This window comes from Anser cygnoides, chromosome 10, assembly GCF_040182565.1.
Source record: "Anser cygnoides isolate HZ-2024a breed goose chromosome 10, Taihu_goose_T2T_genome, whole genome shotgun sequence".
Lineage (NCBI taxonomy): Eukaryota > Metazoa > Chordata > Aves > Anseriformes > Anatidae > Anser > Anser cygnoides.
In genome coordinates this window covers 20645820-20673631 of record NC_089882.1, presented here as the reverse complement: position 1 = coordinate 20673631, position 27812 = coordinate 20645820, and the positions used below count along the sequence as shown (strand labels likewise).

At 36.7% G+C, this 27812-nt stretch overlaps 1 protein-coding gene across 1 annotated transcript in view; it reads right to left on the bottom strand.

Annotated features, from left to right (window-relative positions):
- SYN2 (synapsin II) overlaps positions 1-18089 on the bottom strand; it is a 177907-nt gene extending 159818 nt beyond the window's left edge. The window contains exon 1 of the mRNA XM_048046137.2: positions 17545-18089. Coding sequence (XP_047902094.1) covers positions 17545-17912 — 368 coding nt within the window. The 5' untranslated portion in view covers positions 17913-18089. The remainder of the gene's footprint in view (positions 1-17544) is intronic.
- Between the last annotated feature and the right edge of the window lie 9723 nt (positions 18090-27812).

The window sequence follows — 27812 nt, the reverse complement described above, 5'->3', positions numbered from 1 at the left end:
ATGTATTATATCATCATTATCACAGAAAAAGGGCAATATTATTTAAAGAAAAAAGTCAAATTAGCAAAGTATACTCTGTTACCCAAAGACTCTCAATATTTCAAGACAGTCAGCATGTGGAATGCCAGGCTGAAACCTCATTGCAAATACTTAGCTGAAAATTCTATGTTAGTATTTACGAATTTAATTCTAAGTTTGCAAGACTCCCATAGGGATAAATATGCTTTACTACTCATTATAGAAATGTTTGAAAAGCAGTAAAGAAATAATGGTAAACAATAATTCAATGCAGAAACTGATTTTTTGGTTCATTTTAAATTCCTCTGTTTTGTATTGGGCCGCTTTATTCCACAAATACTTAATCTATGAAAAATAATCTACTAAAAATCAACCTAAGTACATAAACAGGAAGTTAAAGAAGCATTTAAAAAAATACTTGCTACTTTATTTTCACAATGAAATATAAAACATGTATACTTAGCTCTTGAATTTAGACTGCAATTTCTTCACTTTCTTACATTTCTGGGTATTAGTGTGTTTTAGAATAGATTGCATTTTTTTTCTACTTTATTAATATTACTGAGTGAAAGTTACCAGCCTTCTTTCCCTCAAACAAAGCTATTGTACAATAGACTATTATAAAAGACGGAGCCCCAGAACACACACACAAAGAAATAAAATGCCATTATGGCACAGGGAAGTACACACACGCTGGCTTTATATCTGGCCAGGCAACAACTGAGCAGAATTCAGCACAGGTTTGCCAAAAGGACCCATCTTTACTGTGGTCTATGTTCCAGTTTCTAATTTCCAATCTTGGTAATTCACTATGGCTTTTATTTGCATTAACAAAATTGAAACTAGCATACATATGTTTATCCGTACTATTATTCATCAGTACATACTTCTTGGGCAACATGGCTCAATGATGCAGGTAGCTCTGACTACGATTTAAGTCCATATGCTTCATTTGATGAATTTTCTTGCCTTAGCAGGGTATTTCTTTACTACAAAAATTAAAAATTCTGAAATTTCAGAGAGTTTTCTACATCTAATCACCACAAGCATTCCTGACTTGTAAGACAACAAAAAGGAGAATATGGGGTTACCTGCAGTTTCTGTAACTATTGTAAACACTACAGCTTCCTATTTTTCAGCCACTTCCCAGGCCAACGCCTGATCAATGGCAATAATTGCCATATTTCTATCCTGCTCATCCTTGTAGTAGAGAAGCCTTATCTCAAAGCTGACAAATTCATCCTGCTCCTGAATTGTTTTGTAATTTCTAACACAGTCTTACAAACCAAACCCCAGTAACAACTGGCTAAAAAAAAAAAAAAAAACTACCATTTTTTCAAAGGTATCTTGTTCAATACATTCTCCGCTGTCTGCCAGCAGAGCTTCTTCTCTAATTCGTGTTCTTAGTTGCAAAATATAATAAGCAACTTATACAAGTGTAATTACATCTTGCATATGATTCTGTCTTTAAACAAAATCAGGAGTCAGATGAAGAATTTGAGACAACTGATTTATGTTACTTCTTCATGAGTATCCTGCAGTACACTTTAAAAAGTTTGTACTTGCTTAATCTATGTAAAATGCTGAGGTGCTAAAAATGTGCAGACAAAAAGGGTATAAAATTTAAAAAGAGTTGATACAAAGTTCAAATACTCCTATGAAAATATGGTTCCAATATCCTTCAAACTGTGTTTGTAATTCAGTTGATCAGAATTTAGAATGTTTGCTCCTACGGTAATTTCTCTACATTAGCAATTAGAGCACTAAAGGTCTACTTTATTACTGAAACTATAAGATGCTTCTTAGTACTTAATTTAGACTTTGCTTCACATGCAAATACTACACAAATAAAATTACTATTTTTTTAAACACTAAGAAGATCATAGGAAATCTAGCAAGTAATTTCAGCCTTACAGTGGGATTGGATACTGGGATAGAGGGAAACACAACTGTGAGTTAAAAATACATTCTTATGAATGAATATTCTAATGATGTAAAAGCTCTAGCACTTTTAACTTGCTTTGATAAAATTTCTTAAGCAAGGAAAAAGTAATTTCACACAAACAGCAAGCACTCTGCATTATGACAACCTAAATGCAAGTGATATTGTAGTTTAAATATATGTCCAAAAAAATTATTCAGGTACTGAACTTATTTCAACATGTCAGTAATGTACTGAGTACATCAACAGCCAGTTCTGAGAATTTTTAAATCAGTTATTACAACTGGACAAAGGATAATTAATTCTAGTTCATTAAGCAAGTTAGCTATATGCCTTTTCCACAAGCTGAGTACATCTAATAACTAAGAGTTGATTGATCAAAACCAAACAAACACTCTATATAAGACTGGGAGTGGGGGAAGTAAAAATAAACCCTCAAGAAATGTGTAATGGGGCAAACTTGCTTTGTCATAAATGTGCGTATCAAAATAAATGGAAGAACCAAAAGTAAGCAGAGGAAACAGCTTACAGCTGTTCAAACAGTGTTTAATTTCAATTTTATTTGATTTTTTTTTTGGTCTAACCATCATATTTATAATGCTATTCATAATAGGCTTTTAGCAGACAACAGAAATAAGAAAATATAATGACCATTATTCTAGTAGAGAGAAATTCTGGCAAAGAAACCATCTATCAATGGCTAAGGAACAATCAGATTGGAAGTCTCCATCATCTGATGTACATATACACCAACATATATTTGATGTACACATGTTTTCCCTTTTTTTGTTACTACTATATATAGAGATGTACAACTTCTCAAAGAGAAAAAGGCACAAGTCAAACTTATATTTACCCCACTAAAATAATGGAGAGAGGAGTTCAAATTTATTATTTTTTTTTTTGAAAGCAATACCTACATTAGCTATATGGACGCTTTATTTAGGCATCAGAAAGGTACTTCTGAGAAAATATGTTTGAATAATGGCAAATATTTTATTTGTAGGTAACTATTTTAAATGTACACTAAGAATTGTGTCACTGTATATTCTGACACGAAATATTCATATAGAAGTCTACACTAAACTTTCCACTAACTTCTAAATTTTCCACCTGAGAACTCCAGAAAAAAAAAAAAAAAAAAGCATATTGTTTTGCAAGGTAAGACACCACAGTTGATTGCTTGAATTGATTAAATGTCAACATAATCATCTGAATGGAGCTCTCCTTAGCCACAGAGATATGCTGAACATGCAACACCATAATATCGACTTCTATAAATTTTGTCTATTAAATATTTATTTTTGCTTGAAAGAGATCTGAATTTAGTTGTATTTTTTGCACATTTACCTTTATCTCTTAAGCTAGAAATTTATAACAAGCATGTCATAAAATTTTCCTATTTAAAAAAAAAAAAAAGACAAAGTCATGAGTAAGCTTTCCAGAAAAATCAACTGATCCCTAAGAAGTGCTTTGAAATAGAACCTTTGAGTAGTAGCAACTAGTAAAAATTTTATGACTAACCATAGTATTTTTCCAGAAAGCCATTGTCATTGGTGACATTTGCAGATACTTATCTGCTCACATGGAAAAATTACAAGAACAAATAAACATATGATTTGTTATGACATTCCATACCTAATTAGTAATTTATACTTTTCATTGTCAGTTGCAAGCCTCCACGGTAATTTCATGCTAAATGTTCCATTTAGCTTTCAACACAAAGGTCAAATAAGAACTGGTTAATAAAAAAAGACTACAACATGAAAAATACAGGTACCTTGAGTTTTCCTCTTCACCCTTTCTAAACAATTTCAGTAGTGCTCAAGTGAAACCAAAGCAAACTCCAACATATTATTAAATAAAATTTTCAGCTTTTAAATAGTTCTAGAAGTTTGCAGTAATTTTTCTCAACATAGTTAAGCTAACCAACTGCACACTGACCTCAAAATATATTTAGCATTATTAATGGAGACAGCTGACAAAGAGGATTGTAAAAGACAGCAACTGTGCATCACTAACTTGGTTTAATTTGAGTGTGAATGGAAAAAAAAAAAAAAAAAAGAAAAGAAAAGAAAAACACTATTCCATTTGAGTAGAATAAAAGGATCTATATGGGCTGGTCTTGTGTACTGGTACTTTTTTTTTTTTTGGAAAGTATATGGATGATGAATGCATTTTTATAATTTTAACCATCTGATCCAAGCTCTTTCTAATCATTTTTCCCATTTGCATACTTGAACTGCTACTAGTTTCACATGCATGGATATTTACCCTGAGTTTTCAGGGTACATTTCAGACAAATCAAAAGACTTTGTCCTTGAAATGAAGAACATTTTTATGCCTTGGACAGCTCTTTCAGGAAAAATATCCCTGATTTACTGCAGAAAGAGACATACATATGTACACATGTTTACATGGGTGCACATTAAGCCCTCTCTTCGTGGTACATAAAATGAAATCCACTTTATAGCTAACTTCATTATCTGTTACAATACACTATCTAAATGCAGATGCAGCAGAGATGTTAACTTTAATCAGTTAGGCATTAAAACAAACTGGTTTTGCTGATTAACATCTTTTACTTTGATGTATCTATTGCACATAATCCTATTTTCCACCATGAAAGTTACTTGCTAAAGTTCTCAAACTGAAAATTTTCTCTTCTAGGAGTAGAGTGTCTAGAGCTTAAGAATTTCCAAGTCATTTATCAACAAACTCTTTGAAAAAAAACAGATTATTCCAAGAAATACAAAAATATGCATTCTATTATAATACTTTGTCAAACTAGAGAGCTTTGAAGGATCTTATTAATAAATCAAAAATTCTGCAGAGCACATATTCTAACATGTGGTAAGCATACTGACTCTTTTAAAGATCTATTTCGCTTACTCAAATTTTCCTTTTTGCCTCTATTATTTTTTTTTTAAATAATTTTCTGTGGCCATCATACATTCTAATACTGCCAGTTATATTAATAGGATGATGACAGTATCTAATTCACTGACTGTCCAAGCTTCAGATTTTAAAAGCCAACAGTCTTATCAATGACACAGCATGAAAAGTTAGTTAATGCTTACTTGTTTGATAATATGATAAAATTCTATATAAAGATTCCACTATTTATGTATTTGCAAAAGTGCTACAATGACATACCTAAAACAAACAAACAAACAAACACCAACGGAGATCTTTTCTATACCACTGACCAGGGTTCAAGCATTGGTTGTCAATTTAACATCTAGACAAACTGCCAAGCAAGGTGACAGTGTTACTTCCTGAGAGGTGCCTCTACATTTATTACTATCTGCAATAAGATCACTTATCTACCACTTTGATTCCACATGCATGGACATACATATTTACATAACATTGTATGCAAATAAATACACTTATTAATTATAAAAATAATTGTGTTTACAAAAATTGGATACTGCAGATGACCTAATATATGATATTAGATTATCTCAGCTATTCTGAACAAAAACCCTAGCACTAAGAACATGACAAATACATTAAAACTAAGATTCTTAGAATTATTTCAAGTCTTTTATCAAAGAATTAGGGGGAAAAAAGGCCAGTCAAGGCAATGTAAAATTTTACTTAACACTTATAAACACTGTTGTCTGAGATAGGAGGTCTAGGTGCAAACAATCCTGGTAACTTATTTGAAAAGTTGTGATTGTGTCTTTTAGAATTATTGTTCTGTCCTTTGAAAATATTTTCTCAGTACAAATTAGGTTCACTTCCCTTCATATTTCATTTCAAGATTAAGAAACTGTAAAGGAGCATTTAAATGAAGTGATATGTTTTAAATTTCACACTAGTGTTTGTTAAGCAGCTATACGCATGAAGTCTTCATACCATCTTGACTGACAGACAGCAGTTTGCCATATGTTTTTTTCAAAGGCTGAAACCAATACTGGAATTCTACTCCACAGAAAACATCCTAAGTGTATTGTTCTAAATCATCCAAATGAGAAATGCCTAACAAAAGCTCTAGAATAAGCCTACATTATCCTGATTATCAACCCACCTCAAAGATGGCATACCAGAAAACAGAGATTTAACTGTAATTACAACATAAAATTACACACCGCCTGCATTTCTGAATAACAGTCTCTAATGTGTTTATTCTATATAATCAGCTTTCCAGAGTACTGTAATTGAAATGTATGGGCACTACGACCAAGGGACTTGGACAATTCAGGTTCAAAATCAATCACACAGGAATATCCCATTTTGCTCTGTAGCAGCATTTTACTCTGAAAGCTACTTGGTACCTGATACGTATTCAATATGCCACCTAACTAACAGCCAAGGATTTTGAGACTTCAAATGTACACTTTTTAATGGGTCGTACTACTCTGAAGAGAAAAAACAAAAACAAGCAAACAAACAACAACAAAAAAATCAACCACCTTCATAAGTTGCCTAAATTTCTGGAAAGGACTTCTAACAAAAAACCCTAGACAAGCACCATAGGACTTATGTTGAAAAAGACTGTTGTAAGATCCTCACCAATCCAAGAAGAACAGACCTGCAGCCTGTCCTTCTACCTACCCATTTCAAGAACAAAGATCAACCTAGTGGAATTTATTTTAACAAAAATAATGTAAATCTTAATATACATTAGTTATACTTAATATTAGTCTGGCTCTAAACTTCTCTAAAATATTACTACTGCCAAGAATACTAATCTGACCCTCTTGTACGTTGAACTGTTGGTAGTTCATACTTGGACTTATCTTCCTTAGTAGGGAAACAAGCCAGCATGGAAATTTTAGAACACGGGTCAGCTGAAAGAATTTAAGTAGAGTGTAACCTCACACAAAATACTGAACCTCTAAATCTTGTGCTTTCTATCATTACAACCCATAGAAGAGATTTTGCAGGTAACCTTTCTAACCAGTGGCATAATGGAAGAGCCTCCATTTATTCCAGTGCACCCCAATAGTACCAGAATGACAGAATTATGACCACAGAAGTACTATCTACTAGTGAAAATTCTTTTTTTTTTTTAAGTGCGCATACCTATCTATACACATATCTATTTATGCACACACACAAACACACACTTCATAATGCTAGCACAATACTATTAAAGCAATTTTCATGACTTATAATCACCTTAACTGGAAACCATAACACAGAAAGAATGACAGGGGCACTTCTTGGACCAGAGAACCACTGTATTTTCAGATGTGCAAGGAAAGAGCATCTCAACTTGCACTCCATTCTGAAACACGTACTCAGAAAGTTACCTGGATACAAATACTTTGATTCCTGGACACATCTACACACAAGCGTAACTTGGATTTTATTACTAGCTGTGCAACAAGTTTTCCTCGTGTCTTTTCTGCACTCACACTCTCAGCAAAAACTAAACTAATTATCTGCAGCAGTTTTCCAAGAAGCAGCACACGTTGCTGATATTTACTTAATGATTGTTTATATTCAATTTGAAATTACATAAAAGCATGATCCCCTATTCTAATCACGCCAATTTAACAAATAAACAAGAGCTGCATACAAAATGAGACAAATTGGCTTAACTCAGAAATCCAGAAGCCTAAAGGTTAGTCTAGCAATAAAGATTTATCAGTAGCCTGTCAGAAATGAGTGCCCCACTCTGAAAACAAAGCATAAATCAGCTATAAAGGATGACTACTGCCATGCCTAATAAAATAAAACCAAGTCTCTCCTTAGCCTTTACTGTGTCCTTTTTCTGTTGCTGTTCAGAGCATGTTGATTCACTTTTTAAAAATGCATTACACAACATTTTGTTACTACAGTTCTTAATGGATGTAATGAGTTTTCTTCACTACAAGCAGTGGAAACAACTTCCTATTACAGTTTTAAGTACTCATTAGGAAACTGTACCTATTTTAAAGAAAAAAAGTCATATCTGTTCACTATCAGATTCCCTAATGCTTGCTTACTTACATTCGCTCCATTTCTGTTAAGGGAAGATCTTAAAACTTGTTTTTAAGGACCAGAATCTGTAAATTGGCATACTTAATTTAAAAATCTATTATTTTATTTCAAATCATCGCATGTGGATCCTTTATAACAAAATTAAGCTATTTAAAAGATTTCATCTGAGGTACAGATTAAAATATTTTTTTAATTATTTTCATCACCTGATAAAAATTCAAAGAAGTGTGTGCACTTTCAAACTATTTTTTTGTTTGTTTGTTTTGTTTTTTAACTCCCCTTAGCAATCAATCCAGTTGGGATATAAGATCATAGATCTAATGGTAACTCAGGCAGCATCAAAATAGAACAGCCATTTCAGGAAGGAATTTTAATAGTTAGACCATCTTCTTCCTTCCCTTAGAACAGATATGTAACACAAAAAAAAAAGATTTCCAGACACATAACATAGGAGGGAGGTGAGGAGTGCAATGCACAAACATAAACCGTGCCTTTCAAAACACTGAGTCAATTACAAGACTTAAATATGACTGGTAAGAAAAACAAAAATAAGAAAACACGAATGCAGGAGTCTACATTCTTGAGATTTCAGAGAAGAAATGGGACCCATTGAACTTGCCAGTGTGTTCCTGTAACTAGAAGGAGAACATAAAAATCCTTTTCCTTCCAGGACAGAATCTCTTCACACCTCAAAAAACAAATCATGTTCTGAGGATCGATAGTGGGGGGGTTGGTGCTCTGCAGGGACTGCACCCAAACTGTCTTTTGTTGCAACTTCTGGCAGCAGCCTGGCTGATGGTGGCACACAACATTTTTATTCTTCCTATCTATTTCATTAGGGGTGAAAAAAAGGGGTGATCACACTTCATTAGACACCAAGCATCCCACAGTATTTGTTTGTTTTATGAAAACAGGGAAAGTATGCCAACACCTCTGTCTGCACAAGCTGGGACTAAGTCCTAATGTCCACAGAGGGAAGAAAGAGCTTGAATTCTGCCACTCTCATAGTAGCAGGAGAATGCAGTAATTTACAAAAAAAAAAAAAAAAAAAAAAAGGCTGAGTCCAAATGTACGTGTTCAGAGGTGAAAATAGTAAAGAGAACATCGTTCTCTCTCATTCCCAGCTGCACCTTAAGCAACTTAAGTGACACCCCATGCATCATCTTCTTCGGTCACTGGCACACTGGAAGAAAGATGAAGACAATTGCAGCATGCGGGGGGGGGGGGGGGGGTGGGAGGAGGAAGTAACAGTCTTCAAAAATGGAAGTTCCATCTTCTTCAGCACTATCCACTGGATCCTTCCATAAACTGAATCCCACTTCTGCCAATGTTTTTAATTCAAAAAGAAGTAGAGTAAGCAGGTGTCCTCTGATAGTCTTGATCAGCTAAGCCGCCCTGCCAGCCCCCTCGCTGACAGTCACACAATCACAACACAAGCCCTAGATACCTCACGTTATTGCCTGACACTGCTCAAACCAAAATACCCAGCCTTAGGTACAGCTTGAGGGCCAATCCTGTTCTGCTTCAGACGTTGTTCTGCCCTGAAAATCAGCACCCTCTTCCAAGATCCTCCTGAGCACATTAAAGAGACCCACCCAGAGCAATATTAAAAGGAACTGCTGCAAGTTCTACTGCTGCAAAATTACCAAAAGTGTTCAAAGGAGCTGGCAGTAGCAGATTTATAAATGCAGTAGCTCATTACTAAAAGCAACAAGTTAGCAAATCTAATACTCCTATCTTTACAAAACATGTTCTAGCAGCAGCAGAATCAGATGAAAAAGGTCCCAGGTTGGTCTGTAGGAAAACCAGAAAGAGCCACTTTAGATTTATATGACTGCATCTTCTGAATTATCATTCATATAGCTTTTGCTTGCAAATATATGAATACCAGTTTGACATTAGTCACCAATTTTTTGTTAGGAATCAGAGTATTCATCAACACAGCTTGTGAATATTTCTGTGTCAGCCAGGCAGGGACACACTTGTGGTGAAAGTGGGTATTGTAAAATAGATAAAAGAAAACAGTCTTTCCATTTTTTGCAAAATCTCAAATTTATCTACAGTTCATGTTATCATGAATACTCATCCTCCCTCTGCTCCAGCTGGCTGCCTAGAAGTGCACTGCTTTCTTCTGAGAAGTCAGTTTGACTCCATGCAAATAAAGTTGCTTAATTAGCAAATGAAGCAGTGCTATCAAGCAAATATTTTACATTCTAGACCATGCTATAACGTTGACCTCCTGCTTATGACATTTGTAAAGTCATATCACCTTCTTGCACATTCTTTTCACTCTACAAGGTAAGTAGCCTCTCATCTTTGGGAGCAATATCATTATTTCAGGTAATACTTACTTCATAATTTATTACCTCTCTTTTTGAAATCTACAATATGGTTCTCCTTGCCATTTTACTCTTTTCAGTTCTTTACAACTGCTTTACCTACTTGTATTTACCATTTCATCCAGCAGTTTTCATCCAGCCAAGTCTAGAAAACTTCTTCAGAGGTTCTGTAGCCAAATACAACCTTCTATATTTGTAGTTTTCCCTCTTCAGGCACAACTTCATACTCAAACACAACTTTTCACTAAAGTCTTACCTTTTTTTTTTTTTTTTAATTCAGGTTGAGGTGTATCTTATCTACAAACATAAATATCTAAATCACCTACTTCAATTATATTAAAAACCCATTTCTTTAGTTTAGAGCATTCACAGTGGGCAGGCTGGCTGAAGAACTAAAGTTTAAAAACTTTAGGAGGAGGGCCACGAAGATGATCAGAGTAACTGATCTGTAAGTAACTGTCTCATTGTACTATTAAGAACTGAGTACTAAAAATGCAGACACTGAAGTAATTATATGAAGAATACGTTGATAATGAGAATATTTAGCATCAATCTTTTGGAGAAACATGATTTCAACAAAACTGTGTACAGTCATGGTGTCCTACATTGCTTACAGAATAGAGAATAATATCTGTTTAAAACAGAAACAGCTCAAAATATACTGAGTCCTCTAGACACACTTCACTTTTCAAGAGGATCAGTAAGAAGTCTAATAATGTTTTTGAATAACTTCTGTTTCATGCTGTTCCTATTTCAATAACTGATCTTTATTTGCCAGTGGCAAAATTTAAAGTTCTGAATCATAGCAGAATTTATTATTTGACTTAAGTGTAAAGTCCTAAAAGCTATTATCTCCCACTTCAGTCTTGTAACTTCGAATTATACCTACCTGAAAACCATTACTTACCTACTTGCCGGTTTTTCCATTTATTTTCCATTAACAGAAACTTTAGAAGGAAACATCAGCAAATAGATTTTTTTTGAAAATCACAAATGGAGCTAAACACGTTATTGTAAGTTTCATTAAGCTTCAGAAATGTTTGGTGGTCTCTTTAGAGACTAAAAATAGGTTCACTAAGATTCTGAGCACATAGGGAGAAAAATGTCCAAATTTCTAGTCAGCATCTTATGCACACTAAGAAATAACATTACAACATTAAAGAGCTTGTTTAGATGGAAAAACACACATTTTGGAGGACAAAAGCATTTCCCAGTAAGAGCTTTTTTTTTTTTTTTTTTTGGTCTTTTTTTAATATCTTGTCAAAAAGGCAATCTCCATCATGTACTGTGTTTTACTATTTATACTAAAGCAAAGCATCCAATTATTACACGACAGAACTGCAGATAAACTGAAAACCCTCTGGAATCTTTTCTTACATTATCTTCAAATACTAGTACACACATTGTCTGGTGGAGAATGGTATCAGTGGCCATTTCAGAGTACAGAGCTGAAATACAACTTGCATGAGATTGTTGTATACTACAAATTCAGATTTGTCAACATATTACATGATGTACTTCAGTTAGTGCAGGTGCATGTCCTTGTTCTCAAGTTCTTTCCCAGCACATATTATATACATATATATTGGGGGGGGGGGGGGGACGGGGGACGACAAAGAACAATTAACAATGCTCATTGGGCTATACTTTCACCCCTTCGGTAAAAACAAACAAACACACATTCAGTTGCTCATATCTAATGAGGAGAGAGAGTTCAAAATAAAATTTTCTGAAATAACGCAAGTCGTATAATCTGTGTGCCCATCTGTCCTCCCAGCCAGCAGAGAGATGTGCTGCTTGTGCTCACAGCAACCCTTGCTTATGCCTCCATCTTTTTGTTATTAATGACGCTATTTTGATTGCAAAATGCAGAGCCTTAACGTAGAGTTGAAAACTTCAGTATGTGGTGGGAAGTAGTACTGGTCTTATTACCTGGTTGTAAGAAGCTGCCTAATCACATATTGACTTCTCATAAAATCTGGTTGCCATCCCCTTTTTAGAGGAAAGGAATTTAGTCCAAAGGCCATAACTGTAATTAGACTGCAACATGGCCAACTTTTTAAGATTGAGATGAAACCTCCTCACAAAGATCACTTCAAAACATGAAGCCATATGAAGCAACAATTAAAGAGAAAAAAAGGTAAAATCTTTATCAGTGTTGCTAAATTTCAGGGGATTAAGGATCCTGTTTCCTCCTTGCCAGACAATTTGAGCGTTACACCAAAGCAAAGTTGCTTTTCCTTTAGCATTAAGAGTTTCTTGTTGCAAAAAGCACAGCAGTTCTTAATTAATATTTGAAAGTAATAAAAGTAACTTATTCTATTGCCTTTCTTCCTATATAAAATATATATACTGGTAAGATTACCTTCACTGTATAGTCATTGCCTGAAGGCACATATCTACGTTTAGCGATTCTTAAGACCTCACACCTTTCTAAAAATCAGTCTCCCTATACCTCTGCAACACAGTGGTCCCCTCCTTGGCCAGCTTTCAAAAGCTTCTCACCTTCGGCCCCTAGAGGACTGCTAAGAGACCCTCCCTCTGTGCAATCACTACTGCTTACACAGCTTGTCCATGTCCTGGGCTTTCCTCCCCACTTCATATGGTGTCTTTATATGTTATACGAGTAGCACTGTGCTTTGCGATGCCAGGAGGCTAGCAAGAACACTATCCTTCTACAGAGTATCATCCTGCTGCTACCCAGAAGATAACCAAGACCTCTGGCAAAGCAGTTGCCCTCATTGCTAAAATCTAAGTGACACCTTCCCAAACTAGAAAACTTGCTAACAGAAGACTTGCACTGAATGCAAGAAATAGTGCGGTTACTAAATCAACATGTTACTATCAAATAAAATGAATTCTAATTCTAGTTCAACTTCATTCAGGAAATACTCAGAACCTAATTGGATATGCACAATTGAACCAACCCTACAGGAATAAAATTTAAAAAAAAAAAAAAAAAGGAATAAAACTTCATTGTAGTATGCAAGTTATTTGGCAGTTACCCTTAAATATATGTACAGAGTTTTTGTATGTAAGTGCTACTATTTTCCTCCTTCTAGTTGCCTGGAGAAATAGGAAAAACAAACAAAAACCTCTTTCTACTCACTTGAGTAAATTTTCGTATCATAAACAAGTGTCTTTCTGCACTAAGACAATGCTTTCATACTAAAATCATTATGATGAGCAATGTTTGCCCATAAATAATTCAATAGTTTTAAAATAGAAAGCTTTCTGTTCACACAGGATTTGTACCAGCCATTTGGAAATGATCTTCTGGGCCTATCAAAAGATAAGTAACTACGAAAGCAGTAAACATTACAGGAAATGCACAATTATCAGGGGTGGTAGTACTGATACTTCCAATGAGATTTGTGCTTAAAAAAATAGGAACAAATTTTTTTCCACCTGATTCTTTTTATAGTTTCGTCGTTAATGGTCAATGAGTCTTACATTTAATCTTTAAAGCATGAGACCAACCAACCAGTACTTTCTTTTCAATATTGAAACAGCTTTCTAAATATTATACATACGCTTTCAATAAGGACAAGAATCTATGCGCACATTTTGGCACCTCACCACTGATGTACACCCGCTAATCAATTGCTTGTACAGCACTAAATATTCAGTACATTTTGTATACAGAACAAAATGGTTATCTCCTGAGAAAATTATACACATTTTTTAACAAATTTAGCTAGCTGGGAGTTTGGGGCACTTAGTGCACACCAACAGCTAGGAAAGGAGAATTAAAGGAACAGGTTAAGCAAAATACTGGTTTTGTTTCAGCTCTGTCACTAGGCTCTTGGATGACCTTGAGCAAATGATTTTACTTCTCAGTTTCTTCCATTTGTAAAAATATCACCACAAATACCTAAACCTCTAAAATGATCAGGTTGAAGTCTATTATATAAAATCATTATTAAACATAAAATTGGTTCTTGAAGCTTTCCCCTCCCCGAGAGATCCATTAAGTGTCTGTGAATCATACATTTTTTCCACCAAAATGACTTACTTCTACATTTTGATTACTTTGCAAGGTTCTCAACTAGATGTAGTAACTCAGGAATGGGTTCTGGACATCAGTGAAGTTATTAAAAATGTCTGTTCAATACACAGCTGCAGATGAAAAGAACGTGACATTAAAATGCATAAGAACGGGCCAGAAAATAAGATGAGCTTTTCTAATGCATTTATATGAATGAATAGTGCTGTTTCATTTGAAGGAGCGTTGGCATTACAAGTCACCCCTTCTTCATGGTGATAGTCTAGAATGAGAGAAAACTTCAGAGATAATTGATGGAAATGATTGTTATTTTCTTTCACCTTTGGACCAAAGGATCATTTACTGTAGAAGGGGACTAGAAGAAAGTATTCCATGAGAACCAGAACCAATGAACATAGCTTGTCTTGGATTCGTCTCTGGTAGCTGACTGAAAGCTTTAGCCTGTTTTCGTTTTTTCCCCTTCACTTGTCATTGAGGCAGGTGTAGTGGTACTAAAAGATACAAAGACTTTTTGCTTATTTTACAGTGCTGTCTTTATTAGAAGTCCTTAAAGGTCTCTCTCATCTATGTAGCCACAAGTTTCTGAAGAATCTGTAAGAAAATAAGCTTTTTTCACAGCTCTCACATGCCATTGATTGAGTACTGCTGGAGAAAGGAGAATGGTTTGACAGGATGACTGCATTTGCTCTCTTTCCTTAAAGAGTAAGACAATCCAGCATGGTAAAAACATGCAAATTAGTACATATAAGTTTCCAATTTTTCCCCTATCTATACCATAAAAGTAAAGAAACTGAAAAAGGAGAGTTTCAAAACCTGTGAAAGGACAAACTTGTTAAGACAAGAAAATTATAAAAGAAGTCACCTAGATCAAGATCAAAAAAATACAAGCAACAACCAGACATTTATTTATTTGTAAAATATCCCATATGCATCCATTAGCAACAACAACAATGTTAGAAAGGTTATTAAAACTCAGACCTCAAGCATGAGTCTCTAACAGAAATTAAAATATATTAGAAGCAAAATGCACTTTTGATGCTAGAAGTAAGGGGTAATATCCTTTTCTCACAAAAGAAGGTGCTTAATACATCCTCTGGAGCTTGCTGAAAAGAGGATACTGAATCAGTAGGATTTCATTATGATCCAGATTGAAATTCTCTTCTTTCTATCTAAACTGCAACCCAAAGGCAATTGTCCAAAAGGACATTTTGAATTGAAGACAAACACAACGCAGCTCAAAACTCTCACCATACAATTCTCATCTCAGGATTAATGCAAAGCAGCTGCAGTCGTTTCTCATGAATCTACCTTGACTCAAGCGTACTTGGTAATTTTTGTTGTTGTTGTTGTTATTGATGGGATTTTTTTAGTGTATCATATGACAGCAACTCTCTATACCTCATCTTGCTAAACCGTACATCAATGCATCATGCCAGGCAGGGTAGCTGGTGTGACAGCCATCTGATCATTGTAGTTTATCTATTGCCAATTCCAATCTTTCAATTTTTTTTTTCAAATTGTCACTAATAATCACATTCCAACCCTGCTCATAAATATGATATAGTCAAAATCTGTTGCAGTTCAGTACACGTCAATCTGGATGTCCATAATTCCAAAGGCATTGAATAAACTTTTCTGCATATATTTCCAGAGTACATATATCTATATTATAACACTGATTTTAAAATCCTCAATTAAAAAGTGATTAGCTTTTTGGAGGGGAAAGAGCCAGTACCAGCACAATAACAATGAACTGTTCTTTCTAGAACTACTACATATCCACATCACATACTAAGAAAAGGGAAAAAAATAAAAAAGAAAAAGCAGGGACGAGGAGTAACCTTGTGTATACTTGTGAACACATCTGGTCTCCTTCCCGAAATGCAGTTGGTGACATTCACAAAACAGACCTTTAAAAGCATTGCTATTGCTGATAAATAGTGTTCATATCAGATGCATTTATGAGGTATGTAAAACATGCTATAATACACAGGCTGGCTTCAGTACTTATAGGAAGATGTTACCAGAAAGAGACGTTACAAACATACAGTTATTTAATTTACCAAGCAAAAACATTTTCACTGTAGAATATTAAATAAATAGATGTATCTGCAAGGCAGTGAGCAGTGTCCATGGATGCATCTCCATGACGTAGGTACAGAGGCTTTCTTTAGTCTGGCAGATACAACAACCTTGTATGTTTTTTTTTTCCTCCAAAAACAAACAAACAAACGAAAACCCCCAAACAAACAAGAAACATAACAGGTAACATTGTTAACAATAACATTTGCTATAGATAACGTCATTTTTATTAGGCTTTAATTTCTGTTTCAAGTATTTTATTGAAGTGGCATTTTAAAGCAAATTGTATCAGATCAGAGATGTTTAAGTCCGCCTAGACAGTAAGGTTACAAATTTGAGAAGCTGACAATAAAATCAGAGACCCACAATCCATTACTGATGATGTCAGTGCTGTAACAACATACTTGTTTTACTCAGTATTATTTTTAGGCACCTTTAAGACACTATATACTGTAATTGGCAACACCGAACAAGATGATTCACAGCTTGATGTGTAAACACAGATTATCGGGAAATAAGATAGTGAATGATTACTAAACGCGCACCCTTCCTATAACCACAACATTCAGGGATGTCATACGTGACAAACGGGTCTGAAAAAGCTGTAGCCTCTCTTTCTGGTAGCACTCAGGCACGGGAAGAGATGAATTGACATACAAGTTCTGGTTTTGTAAATGACATGTATCGTGTGATTATAGTGGAAGCAAAACCCGCACCCCAAACTAAACCCGCGGAGTTAATTAACCCAGCCGCGTACATTCACAGGCTGAGAAAAGGTTGAGGGCTCGTTGTCAGTCCCCTGAAGGACCTTCACCCCAACACGCATTTTAGGAGCTGCAACAGAAGCAGTGCGCTGTGCACGAAAACAAGCCCGCTCATCAGCATGAACTACCACACGCAACGCCAGCACCGCACGCAGTTCCTGACGGAAACCCCTGCCTGAGAGACCCCGACTCCCCCTCCGCTGCTTACACGAGCTGTTTATCTCGCTAGGCAGCGCAGGACGTGCTTTTGCAGCGCGGTAAACACGTTTTATCGAGGGTGCTGTCGGAGAAGGAGCGGTTCGCCTTCATGCTCGGGCGCCTCGGGCTGCTGCGGGTTCCGCACCGCACCTGCCGCCCCCCGGGGGTCCCGCAGCCCCCGCGGATGGGGAAGGGGCGATGCCGGGCTCTGAGGGGCAGGGGCCGCAGCGCGAGGCCGGGCGGGGAGGGGGCACCTACCAGTCCGTGTGCGGCTCGTCGATGACCAGCAGCAGCTTGAACTTTCTGCCGGCGGCCGAGGAGCCGGCGGAGGACGGATCCACCAGACCGGCCGAGGCCGCCGTCTGCTTCACGGCGTTGGAGAGCGAGCTGAAGAAGCTGCTGCCCGCCGACTGCTGCGGCGGCGGCTGCTGCTGCTGGGGGGGCGCCGACTGCGGCGGCTGCCGGCGCTCCGCGGCCGGGGAGCCCGAGGCAGGGGCCGAGGAGGCCGAGGGAGGCGGCGGCGGCGGCTGCTGCGGCTCGGGCCGCTGCAGGTCGGTCATGTAGCCATTGGGCAGGTTGGCGATGAAGCTGCTGTCCGAGAGCCTGCGCCGCAGAAAGTTCATCATCTGGCCGGGCGAGAGAGAGGGCGAAGCTGCGGCGAGGAGCTGGAGGGAGCGAGGGCGGGCTGGCTGGGAGCCGGGCGGGCGGGCGCCGCGGCGGGGCTGTGCGATCCGCAGCCGGGCTCGGTCGCAGCCTCACTGCCGGCCGGGGCGGGGGCGGCGCTGCCTCGCGTCCCTTCCCTTCCCTTCCCTCACCACAGCGCCGCGGCCAAGGGCTGCTGCGGCGGCTCGCGCGCTCCCGCCGCTCCCGCCCGCCTCCAGGCGGCAGCCGTGAGAGGAGCGGGGCCGCGCGCCCGCCTCAGCGCCGGGCCCCGCACGCAGCAGCGGGAGGTGCGAGCGGGCACAGCGGCCGCGGGCGGATGGCGCGGCCGGGAAGCGGGAAAAAAGGGCGAGGCCGGGCGCTGCAGCGGCTCCCGTCACGTTAACAAAACGTTCCGTCCCCGGGAGCAGCCGCCGCAGCCCTGGGCTGTGCTCTTCGCCTCCTCCACGCCAGGCCTCGTGATAATACTTGAAGGAAAAAAGTTTAACGAAGCCGAAGCAGGGTGTGTTATAAGGCAATATTGCATTGTCACGGAGAAGGACGTGCGTGGTCACAGCTTGAAGGTGCAGGCTTGGCCTTGAGTACTTTTAAGTCTATTTCACCTCAGTCATGCGTTTAAACAGAAAAGCCTGACAGACATGCTCAGTGTAACCTACGCCTTTATCCCAGATACATAACTGGAAAATATGTTGCAATTGATCTTTAAGTGCCCTACTGAATGTAACGTGCTCCAGCGTTATACACAGCAAATTCATGCAGCAAAGGTCTTTTTGGGTCAGAAATTTGATAAAGCTTTCTTGATAACACTTTCACAGTTTAAAGTTTATGCATTCAAAGGTATAACAGCCTGGGATTCTTTAAAGAATCATTGAATTTAGGAATGTTGATGTATAATAACATAATACAGTATCAAGGCTATTAAAAATACTTACCTTTTAAACACCACAGAAACTGGGGGAGAAAGTGGAGGGATTCATACCGCTGAGCCACAACACAGGCCATGGGTAGGTACAGCTTTTAAGGGCACAAAAGTTTAAACAAGTGGAACAAGCTGAGGCTACGGCTGTAGTTTGCTCCTGACATTTCTCTCAGCTGTGGCTCGTGCTTCTAAAGGAGTCATGGAGCTATTCCTGTACCTAAAGCCATGGACAGCTAGTGTGATCTTGAGAGAATCTGTTACTCTCCATAGCATTTAGATATCTTGGGGCCATTTGTGCTTCTGAAAACCATGTATGTAAACACAATTATGCAAGCTGACTCACCTACAACATGACACAGAAGCAAGTTGTCTGCAGACAGAGGTGGGATGCTGCGCTTTGCTGTAGCAAGTGCATGTCTCATTTCCACTAGTATCACATCTGCAAAGCTGATAAACCCACAAGATTGAAGAATTGTTTCATTCATCCTTGCTGTAACAGTTGCAGCAATCCTTCCTGGCTTCTTTGCTGAAAAGCTGGAGGCCTAAGTAAAGAAAAGAGGGTCTGCTTATACTTTTCAAGAGAGCTTTTATACAGTATGAGCGGTTTCACTGCCCCGTGAAGATATTTCTGAAAAACTTTTAATCAGTCTGATCCTGAAAAATGGTACTTAGATATTTTTGAAATTACTGTCCTAGATTGAAGGGTGACTGTGTAAAAACAGCCCCTTTGGACAGACGGCTTCCTATGCAAACTCAGAGGCTGCTTATTTTACTGACAACAATCAGACATCTTGCAGAGCCAAATTAAGTACAGCAGAATGAACTGCAGTCCACTCCACTTTGCACATTAACAAAAGTATTAAGCAGGGCTCTGTTACAGGGCAAAAATCCATCTTTAGTGTCAGCCGTACTCTTTTGTATGAAGGCAAGATACATATAGCAAGTGGAAATGATAAGGAGCAATTTAAATGTCAGGATCCATTACTGTAAAATGAAATAACAAATAATTAAACATCGAGTGGTTAGGCAGCACAATTTGTGTGATGGAAGATCCATCCTTATTAACATATTTGTATGGAAAACTTGTTTTCTAATCGATGAAATCTGATTCTCATCTGCAGTACTTTCCTGCATATTATCAGTCCAGCAAAGTAATTACTTTAAGATTACACAGCCTGACCCTAATTGTAATCATGGCCAGCAGGCTCTGATAGGGTTGCCCTTCATGGTTGCACCAGATGTCGAGATAAGCAGCAGAAGCCTTGCTCACACACCCTGTGCACTAGGTAGTTCCTAGTTTACATAATTCACTCACTTTGAATGCACTATCTCTACTCTATAAGCATCTCTTCAGAAATTAGGATGTATATTTTTTTACTTCCTTACATTACCACTATGATGACTAAAATTTTTAAAATTTAGAAGCATTCTCCTATGCTAGACTTCAGAGTTTTGTTTGTTTTTAAAAAACATCCTTTAGCGTATTGCCATTTAGACCACCCCTTAGAGTATTGCAATGAACCTGATAAACAAAACCGCACAAGAGTAACCGGCTACTGCTCTTGGTCAAAATCTCAAAGAGCGTGGTCCCTAGGGCAGGACAAAACAAAAAGAGTTCTTCCTGTAGCATTACTGTAACTACAAGAGGAAAAACTTGTTCAAAGAATATCTGAAGGATGACAGAGAGCTTGATAAATATATTAGGCAAAACTGTGCCCAAAAGAACTAGTACCAACACTTTTTGCCCAACCTACCATTATATACTTCATCACCTCACTACACATTGTGAGATATTTCACCATTGTTTATGTCTATTAAGATTTATGTCTATTAAGAAGTGAGAATACTGAATTGCAGGTTTGTTGAAAAACAAAAATCATAAATTGAGTCAATATCAAAGCAGACAGTACAATAGAAAATTTTTGATCCAATCTTGTTTCCTAACATGGACATCACAATGTAAAACAAAACAAAAAAGATCTAATTACTGGGGATTGAGTTGGCAAAACACCCCAACTAGTACATTTTATAATGACTTATCACATCCATAACACAAGTATTAATACAGAAATAACTTTTAAAAGTTCATGTTTTACAAAAGAATAGTAAAAAAAAAAATGTACAGGCAGGTTAGGGCCAGTATGATGTGATTTCATATTCTTTTGCTGTTATAATGTAAAACTAAACTTTAGGCTGGTCGAAAGCCTAAAATTTTGTTAGCATTTTAGGGAGAAGTGACTTTCAGGTAACTGTATGTAGTGGAAATGAAAGAGTCAGTCAAGTCATACATACCAGAAATCAGGAATACTTACCACTTGAGCAGATTGAACTTAAATATGTTTTAAATGAAAACTACTTAGCACCTCACGTTACCAGTTATTCTTCTATAAAAATATGCAAGTCTACTAAATTATAATTACATTTAATGGAGAAAAATGACTAATCTTCTTAACCACTATACTGTACATTATACTATGCATATGGTAATAGAAAACAGGAATGGAAGGAATCCAGGGAAGCATTTTTTTTTGACTGTTATGTGCTAATACAAGTTCTGCGCCACATGGACTTCTGTGCACTGCATCATTAGGAAAAAAACATTACCCTATTGGAGTGAATTGTATTTCCTGTGTACCAATTTATGGCATGCTTTCAGTTGAATGTTATGTCCAGGTGTGCAGATAGAGTTCAGCCTATACAAAGAGGGGAAGATGAGGGCTGCCTGTACCAGTGGGGGCGTCAGGGCTGCTGTCAGCATGGGGCCACCTGCGTTAGGAAAGTGACATGCACATTTCCCAACCCCTGACCTGCCCAAAGCAGGAACAAGCCACGCATAGCGGGCCCATTTTCATGATAAATGTTAAACAGAATCTCATGCTGAAAATAAGGCACAGAAGGTATGTATTCCTCTGGACTGTAGCATATCACCTGCCAGTCCTCACAGAGATCAGGATTATGAAGCTTTTTGAAAGCCTCATAATTTAAACCCACGCCAACAAAACAAAACTTTTCTTCCAAACTCCATAGAAATATGCCAGCTGCAATACGCAAACATACATGTAAAGAAAATACAACAGAAAATATGGCCTGAGGTGGCTGTTTACTGTATGCCAAGGATGTTAGGCAATGCATAAATGTGCCATACAGTATCCCAATGTCTAGTTACATATCTGAGTTTTTAAACAATGTTGATAGTACTAATCTATACCCTTTTCAATATTTTATTTATAGCTGATACGTCTTTAAATATTTTTCTCTCTTAAAAGCATGTACCAACTAGCAGGATAGTTATACAGTATCATTCATGAGCACAAATTGAGTCACTTGTGCCATGAGAGCAACGTTCATATGAGAATGGATTTGCTGAACTTGAAATATTACTCATTTTAAACTCAAATTTCAAATTCATATTTTTCACCTGTGATGCATTTGTTAAAAAGCTGGACTTTTTAAATATTCTAACACCTGTATTGTTTCTATCAAGCATATAACCAGTTTTCCAAATGTATCACGGCAACTTCGCTCACCAGACATGTCTGACCTCCTAATCCAGCAGTCCCAATTTCACTTAGTTTCGTTAGACAGATTCACTGAACTCTCCCAGCACACCTGCTGCTATGAGGCCCCTGAAGCAAAAACATGTCAGTTTTCTATTTCTGATCTTCCTTGCATTTTGTTGTCCAAGGTGGCAGAAGCACAGTTGAGCCATATGAAGATGTGATAAAAATAGGCACATCGTGAGTAACTTTCTCAGTTATTGCTTTAGAAAGGACACAAAATCAACTTCATCTTCATTTCTCAGCTCTTATGCTTTGACTTATTAACAGTAGCAGAGAGGATAAATGATCCAGAGTTTTTATTTATTTATTTATATCAGCTTAGTAAATATTTACCTGGCCTAAAGTAATCTCATATTTTATAAGCACACCGATTTAAACAGAGTTCTACATTGGCAAGAGAACCAATTAAGAATTGAGAGAGCAGTCAAGAACCACTCAGCCTCTGTGCTCCCAGAACAGGAGGTTCTTCCCCACTCATAGCAACCCCAAAGGGAGGGCACCAAGAGCATGGGAGAAGATGCTGTAACCTCCAAGGGCCCCAGTGACTGAACTGACCTAATGTCACAAGGTACATTTTGTCTCTTTGTCAGTACAAAAAGCAAATGATCCTATGGCAGTATTTCCTTGAACATGAAACCAAGTAGCATTCCTGGGGGGAAAAAAAAAGTATATATATATATAAAAGATACATATATAATATACATCTATATCTCTATATATGTACTGTAGTATACACTCACTGTGCTCTGCAGTGCAGTAAATTCTGTGTAGGAAGACCCATGACTACTTATTTTATAAATCATGATTTATTAGAGTCATATTTTTACCTTTGCAAGCTTTGAACATGAATGAATGCACATGGCAGACAAGAGCTTTGTAGTCTCATGAATAATGCTTGCTGAGATGTAAGAGGGATCTCAAAAAACTCTGCGATGCGAGAATAACCTGTAATAGAAAAAGGCAGGCTGCAGTCTATATGAGTGATAATAACTATAGGACAAATAACTGACTACAGAAGATAACATCTGATAAAATAGTTTGTCTCATGATTTATTTCAAAATCTGAATCTATAATAGTAGTAAGTCATATCTTTTTGTTTCCTAATAGTAAATAGCTTACCTGATTTTTGCTCACTATATCCTATGTTTTAAGGATTTATTTTTTTTTAATATTTTTAAATGAAATTTATGAGTTATGAAATTTAGAGTGAAAATTTGTTACCCTTACATGATGCATATATTTTATTTGATTGAATACGTAAATTTGAGGTCAACTGAAACAGAGTGATACAGTGAAAAATAAACACAGGACTGGCTATTAATAAAAAAGAATAAAAAACTGTAAACCACAACGTTAGATGAAATGCAGCAAACAAAAACTATGTGGCACTTACATCCAACCTGACCTTCACAATAAAACTGTATTTTTCTTTTTACATGACTTACAAAATGATTAAGATGAATGTGCATTTAACTAATTGGCTGCTTTAGTCACCACAAATTCATTTTGAATACCATGTATGTGAAAACCAGATAAGCCATTAATGTGCAGCAGCAGGCAAGATGAGCCAAAAATTGAAAGGATGGCAGCACACAAGCTAAACAATATAATTATGTTTTGTTGTTGATTTTTTTTTCTCAGATGAATTCAAAGCAAATATTATGCAACAAACGTGACACTCAAAAATTACCTTTCATCTCACCATTGTCAATGAATGCAGATCTATTCTATAAAGTAAAACATTAACATGTCTATTGTAAAGAATTAAAAGAACAGCTTCATAGGTGAAAGAAGAGTTATACTATATTGAAATCATATATTATCAGACACATGTATGCATACAGATGTATGATATTACAGATGTCTAGATATAATTACACATATTCCCAATGCTTTCTCTGAGATCATTAGCTAAACACAGGGAAGGGATATACAGGCTGGAATATACAATCTGCAATATATCTTATATCCTTTTTTAAATTTTTTTCTTTTTCTTTTTAAAACAGTTCATCTAAGATTTTTTTTGGCCAGTCATTTCTGTTTTACAACTTTAATCCTATGTACAGTGTTCATGATTTGCTGAGGGCAATAGTACACTGTTTATTCTATGGTCTCATTAAAATTGAATATCTTTCATTTTCTCAGAAGCTGGTTCCTTAGTACCAAAACCTGAAGTAGTTTCACTCCATAGGAGTGCTATGCTTTGATTAGACTATGAATTTGTCAAGGTCCTTGAGAAAGCTTGATTTGTCTTTTGGCTTTGCTTGCAATTCATCTTCTGTACTATGTTGCTCATGCAGCAAAATTCAAAGATGCTCTTAATAAACCTCTTTTATACTTGCAGAAAATGACAATTAAGCAACCATTTGAAAACAAGCACATCTTCAACCATTTCAAAAGCAGCGTTCTCTAGTTTAGAAGTTTGACTACACTGTATAGTTTTCTATACTGCAACATCAAAGCCCTATGCTTCAGTCCAGTAAGCAGTAAAATCAGGCAAGGTTATCAAGTTACTTAAACCCTGCCTTCCAATTGGCCTTTCCCAAACGTTTCCTGACAAACTGTGAATACAAGACACTATAATGCAGTTCTTTAATAAAGTTCAAGTGAAGATGTGAAATTCGTCATGCAGTCCTATGCAAATGCATGCATCCAGTATCCTTCAAATAGCCATGTCCTAAAAGCTAAGGCTGAAACATCCGCCAAATAATAGTGTGTGTGTGTGTGTGTGTTTGTGAGAGAGAGAGAGAGAGAGAGAGAGAGAGAAAAATACAAAAATTACATCATGGTTACTTGGTTCACAAACCCTTTAGTACTTCTCACTTATATGTGGAACTTGTGATGAGAAATCAGTTGGCTATATTTTGCTGGCAAAATCCAATCAGCCCTCCTTTGGCAGAGTGGAAGCCTGCTGAAAGCCCAGAGCATCCTATTCATCAAGAAAGCAGCCACCTTTTCTGCTCTGCTAGCACTTTAAAAATATTTCAGAGCATAAACATTCTTGGTCTCGAGTCATGCACTAGCAAATAAAAAGAACACTAAAAATCCAAGCAGAAAGCTATCTAATAGGAAATCAGCCTTTGGAAAAATGTTTCTTCAAACACTAGTTTGCCTGCTTAGCATAATTTTCTCTAAATATTCCGTATAGCCACCCCTTTCACTACGCCTTCATCACTGAAAGAAATTAATACTTTTGATAAATGTCATTATTAACTCTCTCAGATGGGGCTCCCTCTCACAGTGATTATAATGCTACAGTTTCTTGTGAAAGAAAATAAATCAATCAGTCATAGTATGATGTGAAAAAAGTGCAAGTCACAGTCTAGAAAATCCATAATAGAAGAAAAAAATCTGGTAGTAGTATAGTAACATGTTATGCCTTTAACTCAGAGGTAGTCAAAGGTGGTCCAGAAGTAAGGTCTACCAGAAGAAAGTAACTATGGATATGGATGATTTTCTGTCAGCAGAAGCTTTTACATCAAAATAAAATATCTTCCAAGAAGGTATTTTAAATTTAAAACAGAATTCATGGTGTTGACGAGAAAGTTATTTGATGAAATTCTATGGCCTGTAATATGTGGATTAGAAGAAATTATCATAATGGGCTGCATTCACACTGTATTACCTATAAGCAAATTTAAATTACTACAACCAACTTCAGGATGTTTTCAGGCTCATTTCTCCTATGAAATTTTATCACTGTCATTAAAAACTTTTTAATTATGAAATTGAGGAATATGAATTATCTATCTTCTATAAAGAAAACTGTATTATTCACTTGTCATCAACTTGCACTTGCCTATTTTAAAAACTATTTTTAAAACATGAAGGGTAAATGTCTATGTAGTTCAAAAGGACAAAATATAATTTACTGACAATACACAGTAATAGTAGGGCTTTAATTCAGAGTTACTCAGAATCAGAGTTGTTTTTTTTCCCCTTCATAGAAAAAGTGTGGAAATACAAATCTATTAATTCTAACCTTAAAGAAAGAAATAGTTTGTAGAAAACTATTCAGAGGATAATTGAAAGGTTTTGGTAAGACTAATACAGGAAGACAAACATTTGTATTTCAGTCTTTGTAGTTTTATGAACATTTTAATCTTCAACAATAAGTTTTGTCATGTCTCTGTTCATGAGGTTCCTGAGAAAGTTACTTCCATTTTGTTGTTTGTACTGAATTTAATATCATCCACTTATTATGTAATGAATAGTCAACCTAAGAGCTTTTAACCTAGTAATAATTAAAGAAAGCCAAGTGACCTGAAGAATCCAAAGAATAACTGTTTACTATAATGTATTGGACTGTGAAACAGTTTGCCTTGTTGCTTTTTAAAATTGTATGACTTGGACAAATTATTGTGCAATGAATAACCAAAAAAGGATCCTCTTCTCTTCTTAGAAATATATAAAACCTCAATTCTCCATTACAGCAGATTTAAAAGCCTAAACATAACCACAGAAGAAGGCTGTGTGAACAAGGATACATCTCTTGCACTGAAATTGACTGTTTGTCTACAGATAACTTTGTGCTAAATTCTTGATTATATCCACTCAATATAGTGTACAATAAACAGTGGTCCAATGCTTTTGCTGTTATCAGCTAATTTTGATTTTACATTTAACCAGAGTAATTTTAGCACTAGCTAGGGAAATTCAATACTGCAAAATCCTGATGTATTGAAGGAAACACTCTTTCATCATTTACATAATGATCATTTATGCCCTGAAATATTCTCATGGTATACATCACTATACATAATTTGACCATTTAAAGAAATGCAGCTGCTTTAGTTGTCCACTGCTGAAAACCCACAGATGATTACAGAGTTCCCTAATTTCACAAGACAACTGAAAAAGACCTGTGTTCTGGTCCTACTTGCTGAACCTATTACCAATCTTAAACATACACTCTACTCTGGTCTTGGAGGCACAACCCACCAATAATCAATTGGACTTTCAAATGGATGTCTGAATGCTTTCTAAAAGTAAACCTTTATGATATCCATAGTTAAGAATATCTGAAAACAGCTATATAAAATATGAGTCCCAACCTACCTACCTATATAATATATATATATATATACTGTCAAGAAGGGTAGTGCATCACAGTGACAACGTTTATGTCACGTTGTGAATTAAACTTATGAGGTAATGGTTGTTAATGCGCTATAAATGCTTTTAAAACTACCACATCAATTTTTAAATGCAGATGTTTCATTAAGAGCTATACTCCTTTCAGAGACCACAAACAAGTGAAACAGTGAAAGAAAACTTTCCAATATGCTCTTTGCAATGAATAGAACTGAGAGAGAAAGGCAGAAGGCAGAACAACAGATTTAGGTCACTAACAGGATGTGAATGTCTTAACAAATCAGGAAGACTT